The 6,000-nt window shown below is 36.5% G+C and overlaps 1 protein-coding gene across 1 annotated transcript in view; it reads left to right on the top strand.

The window, feature by feature from the left end:
- The window catches only part of ADGRB3 (adhesion G protein-coupled receptor B3), an 841,452-nt gene that overhangs the window by 659,766 nt on the left and 175,686 nt on the right, over positions 1 to 6,000 (top strand). Inside the window, exons 18-19 of the mRNA XM_006159627.3 lie at positions 1,549 to 1,675; positions 3,264 to 3,367. Of these exons, the coding sequence (XP_006159689.1) occupies positions 1,549 to 1,675; positions 3,264 to 3,367 (231 nt within the window). The remainder of the gene's footprint in view (positions 1 to 1,548; positions 1,676 to 3,263; positions 3,368 to 6,000) is intronic.

The following is a 6,000-nucleotide window of genomic DNA, read 5'->3' on the forward strand; positions in this document are numbered from 1 at the left end:
GACGTATCTGAACAAAGTTAATTATAATTTTTATCTAGCTCACTTTAAATACAGTATATTACTTTTTTAAAAGTTGCAATTAAGAGTATATTGAGTTATAAATATTAACAATATTGAATCATAAATATTAAAAAAGATACTGTTGGTAGGTACCAAAAAGTGAGAGTGTGAATTATATTCTGCAGCTCAACTTGGAAGTCCAACAGTCTCAGAGAAGCCTCTGTTATTGAAATCTCTCTGAAATAGACTGCATGCATATTTAACCCAGCAGCTTTAGGCATCCAGAGAAGGAGGAGGGGAAATCAAAAGTAACATATTAAAATTAACATCAAGTCATGTGTCTTTTTTCTTCGAGGTTTAGAGTCATTTTTAACACAGATTGTAACTTGATTTGAAATTTAAACACACACATACATACAAGTTTGCTAGCTGGAGAGTTTCCAGGTCTGGGGGAGGGGAGGTGACAATTGGTGCATTCAGTACAGAACACGTGTAATGATAATAAAGTTGATTGGTTGATCTCCACAGCTCTCTTACCCTCTCTCTCTTTCTTTCTGTTGAGTAGTTCAGCTGGGGGTGGAAGGGTTCTCCCTCGTCTCACCCCCTCTCCCCCCCAAGAAGACGTAGGTTGATAACCATTTTTATTGTTCTGTTGATGAAAAATAAACCCTGTTTTAGCAGTTTGAGTGGCTACATTAAAAAGAAAATTGAACCAGGCCCTCTTTTCCTTTCCCTCTCCTACTGGACGTTGGGGTGGGGTTATTTCTCTAAATCTTCTAGGGGGTTTAGGGTTAGCTTAACGCTTCTGCCTCAGGGCAGAGGCGGGGGAGGGGAAGAAATGCAAAAGGCTTGAGAAGCGCGTTGGGCTGAGTGAAGTGTGGAGTGGGAAGCTTATGTCTGAAACCCACCCCTCCCCTGGATACCAGGCAAAGGCAGTGAGAGTCGGAACCAGCTGATGCCGCTGCTGCTGCTTCCCGTTTCCAGGGTGAAATTTTCACAGCAGCTAATTCTAAAGGGAGGAAAAAAATCCCTAACCAGCAGCGGAGAAGATCCTATCACTCAACCAAAGCTATGTAACCTTTTAGGCAGGCTTTTCAGAGAAAGCCGCATTTAAAAGCCAGCATTCACGGTCCAAAATACGGGCCGGGAATCAGAGCTGGTATGAAAATATGAAAAGCCTCTTTACACCCTGAGTGTTTGAAACGATCCGATGAGCATAGGAAGTGCTTGCCAACGCTCTGGCGGCTGCTCGTGCTGCCGCTGCCGCCGCTGCTGTTCCTCACAGAGGGCTGAGCAGAGCTAGTCCTGGTTTCAGCACCTCCGACGCTGGACAGCTCTCTGCACGCCGCACCGCCGCCTGCCTGCTTTTTCCCACTCTCGCTTTGCATTACTGGAGATGCATCTAAATTACGTCCTGTTCAACAACAAGTAGATTTTTTTTTCCTGTACGGGAATTACAGTAGACGATTCTATCAATTAAACTGCATTTTCTTCTTTACGGATTTGGCTGTCAGGCGTATTTATCCCGATCTCCCCCCACCTTTGCAGGAACGAGTCTTTGGGAACGTGGTCCACCCAGGGATGTAAAACTGTGCTTACCGATGCATCCCATACGAAATGCTTATGTGATCGTCTCTCTACCTTCGCCATTTTGGCTCAGCAACCTAGAGAAATAGTAAGTAACAAAGGGAAAACACGGCTTTAATGCAAAGGCAGGGAGATTGTGGCTAGTGTTTCTCCAGGGAACTGCATTTTAAACGGGGAAATGGAAAATGTTGCAGGGTGGCAAAATTGGTTTCATCTCCTTAGCTACAGTAGCTCGGTGAAATGAATTCTAGTTGGTGTGCTATAACTAAATTCTACTCAATATTATGTCTTCTAACTTGAAATTTCTGCAGTATAGTTTTGAGGATGTACTCCAATCATGTTAGTAATATGCTGCAAACTTTCAAATAAAAATAATTGCCAACTTAACCTTTATTTTAAAATTGGAAAGCTGTTCTGGGGAATTTGAGAGGATACTGTAGCAGAATGAAGACCCCCAGACACTAGCCAAACATATTGCATATCTGCATTGGATATTTTCAGTACAGGGTTTCTGGGGGTGTCCTTGGAGATATTTATATGTATAAAATAAAATGAAGTTTTATGGAAGCATGGCTGTCAGGAACTGTAAAATAATTCTTTAAAAGTATATAGGTCTTGCAAATATAGTTTCTTAAAGAGACAGCTGTAAGAAACTGCCTAAAAAGAAAAATAATATCCTCATCAGGTGTATTTTGAGAAAATATTGCAGAAATTGAAATACTGAAAAATAATTATTTGAGTAAGTGTGACTTTCTGCCTAAATTTGGCCTAAATGAGCATTACTCTTCTTACTTACTCTGATAACAAAAATATCTAGTATAATTTGATGTGAATATCTAGGTTTTAGAACACACTTAATCTTAAAGTGTATTCCTTTCAACTTCCTATTTTAAAAATATGAAAAACAGAAGATTTCATTGGTTACTGTCATGCTAGTATCTAAGGAAAGAAACCTCTCAGATCAGTAAATGCCCATAATCCTTATATATGTTTTAAAAGATTTAAGACTTGTTTTTCAAGGTCATTTGTTTAGGGACTGAGACTGGCATTGTGTAAATTATCTGCACATATTTTGTTCATAGAGTAAAATCACAAAATGTATTTGAAGGTCTTAAATTTGACATTTGATTTTCTTCTATATCCTTAGAGGCCAAGAAAGTGGAATTTAATGTGAGAATACTTGACTTAGAACAAAGTTGTCAAAACTCGGGAAGTTTGAAAATTTTTCAGTATCTGTATACTAGATTTAGGTAATATCAAGTTGTAAATGAGAGTCTCAAGATAAATTTTACCAAAACTCATATCGTGAAATGACTGAACTGCAGTTGGTTGAAGGAAAAAGAATGCTGCTTCAAATTTCAGCTAGAGAAAATTTAACATGTGAACATTGGCTAAGTTGTAGTTTTAGGTGTTTATTTTAGAAAGATATAAGTGGGTAACAGCCATAATCAACTCTAAAGACTTTATTACTTCACAGTGAGGAGAGAGGGCTAGAATTAGCCATTGTAAAGGTTGAGGATATGTGAACAAAGTAGATTCATGGTTAATTATCTGGTAACTGGAACAACTATGTAGGCTATTTTTGAGTGATAGGTTAGTTTTGATGAGTTTAGAAGTTATTCGAATTTGTTTTTAAATTTGTCTTCTTTTGTTGTGTGCTTCGTTTACATTTACAGATCATGGAATCCTCTGGTACACCTTCAGTTACCCTAATAGTAGGCAGTGGTCTTTCTTGCTTGGCCTTGATCACCCTAGCAGTTGTCTATGCAGCATTATGGAGGTATGTAATCAATCGATAGACTTGTAATGGGATTCGTGGTTGTTTAGTTAAATAGGGAATGTGATAACCATTATATATCTTCTGTCTTCTTAACTTACAGAGAGCAGTATTTTCCAAGAGTTACAATCACTGTGATTGGGATATAATAAATAAGCTATGTTAGCCTAATTTTTCTGCCTGTATTTGCCTGTGGTAAGAAAATAAACAAAACACACTTTTCTTCCCAATTCAAAGAATGGTAGACTTCAACAAGTTGCTTACCCCCAAGCATACTTCTCCTATGTCCCAAGTTCAGTCTATGTGTGGTTTCAATTTATTGCAACTGTTATTGAGCTCAGAGTACAATTGGCTCAGTAAAATTAATTTCTCTGTTTTAGAAATATAATCTGAGGTTTTTAAATTGTAAACATCTGCTTTCACTGTAACCCAGACAATGAGTAAAACTTTTTATAATATTAAAGCACTGACATAGTATTGCAGTGCTCTAGAAAAGGCCTCTTGGTTGAGTGTATTCAATAAGTCAGGTTTTAATGAATATATTGAAAGAAGTCATAAAACACATAAACAAGGGACAGTGATTTAAAAATTTTGTTCTACAATATTTTAAATTGTATCTGCTTGATATTCTATGGACATTTAGTATTTCTCTATGATTTCTTTTTATTCTTTTACTCAAAATTAGTCTGGTGAGGTTTATTACTTCTACTGTCATATTGGTAATGAATATATGATCATATGGCCAAACTTCCTAATGGATCTTTAAATATTAAATGTTGGATAATTTATATTCATTTTAATCATTAAAAATCACTAAAAACAAGTATTAGATTAGTAGATAGATAATATGTGTTATTTCCTAAATGTTTGCAATATTAGAATTGCAAAAGTAGATAGTTTTGCCTCAGAGATCTTCCAATCTTTATCTTTCCCTCAAAATAAAAAATAAATAAAATTAATTATAATTTAATGAGGAAAGTCATTTGATTTAACAGCCTTAACAAAAGAACTATTGTTTTCCATTATAATTTTTACTCTTTTGAAGGAAAGAATTGATTGCAAGGGATGTTTAAATGATCAAAGTATTATGATTTTTCATGCTTCATTCAAAAATAAAGTACACATCTTGGCCCATTAGCGCAAGTACATAATAGAAGTTCTGTCTTCCTGTGCGGGGCCTATCTGGTAGTGAAACACTGACAAAGTAGGACAATCTGATGTAGCTTGGCCAATTCCAGGAAGTAAAAAAAAAAAAAAAAGACTTAGTCGAGGAATGGTAGTGTAAGCAAAGAATCCTGATTTCAGGGTACAGCTAAGCAGGCATCGTCTTAGTGTAATGCAAGAACAAGATGATCAAAGACTGGGAAGAAGACCACTCTCCCATAATCGATCTTATGGCATGTTTTAAAATTTTATTAGTTTTGAAATATTTATTATTTTTTTTTTCATTTGAATGGAGAGAGAGAAAGGGAAAGTGAAAAAGCAAGCCACCACAGTCAGCCGGAACTTGAACCACAATCAGACCTTAACCAACACATCACCTATGGCCTTGTCACTTTTGTCTAAAGCAAGGCAGTATTTAAGATCCAGGATACTAGTAATCACAATTGCATCATACATCATACACACTAAAGTATTTAAATTTCATTTCTCAACACTTAAGGTCCAGGCCCTAGTTCCACCTGCTCTTCATCCCTCATGCATATAGCTAAGACAAGCATAAACATCATCAGTGTAAATGATATATAAAATTAATCAAAGCAATGCAGGGTTAATTTATTCATTAAAATTTTTCTTTAATTCAGAAAATCCAGGATAATCACACACTATGATAGTTTTCTAGGAGTTATTAAAACAGAGAATCTATCAAAACTTGACATGAACTTGAGAATTTTTAAAGAAAATACTAAGAAGACAAATCTGTATTCTAAAAGTTAATAGTCATCAACTCATCATCTACAAGTGAAAGAATTGAAGAATTATGAGCAATTTGAAAGGTGTCAAGACTCATGACTTATTAAATGAACCTTGTAGCATGATATATTCAATACATTTAAAAAACATCAAATTTACAATATAGTATTACTGTTTGGTAATAAACATGTTAAGAACCTACTGCCTTTTTTTCTAGTTAAAAAATTTAGAATTTTTTATCTTCCAATTATTACAATTATTTTATATATAATAAACTATTTTGAAATGTGTTGGTGTGCCATGTGTTCCATCAGAAATGTTCATTAGGGAACCAGCAGTTAGCGTAATGGCTATGTCGCTGGACTCCCATGTAGTCGACCACAGTTCGCATCCTGGACCCGGTGGCTTAAAACTCACACCGGGTGTGTGTGCGTGCGTGCCTAAGATCCTGAGAGGAGAATGCAGGAGAAGGGATTGCGGCGTGACCATCCCCCCTGGGGGGTGATTTCTCGCTTTCTGTCTCTCTGTCTCTGTCTGTCTGACGAGCGCACGTGCCCTATAGCGAAAAAACTTCTCCAAAAAAAAAAAAGAAATGTTCATTAAAAATTGAGTACCAGGGGCCAGCAGGTGGTGTTGTAGCTGAGGTGCTGAACTCCCATATGGCTCACTGCAGTTTGAGTCCTGGACCTGGCGGTTTGCCTTCTTCTCACTTTCTCTTTCCC

Source organism: Tupaia chinensis, unplaced genomic scaffold (assembly GCF_000334495.1).
Source record: "Tupaia chinensis unplaced genomic scaffold, TupChi_1.0 Scaffold000639_1, whole genome shotgun sequence".
In the NCBI taxonomy this organism is placed as follows: Eukaryota; Metazoa; Chordata; class Mammalia; order Scandentia; family Tupaiidae; genus Tupaia; species Tupaia belangeri.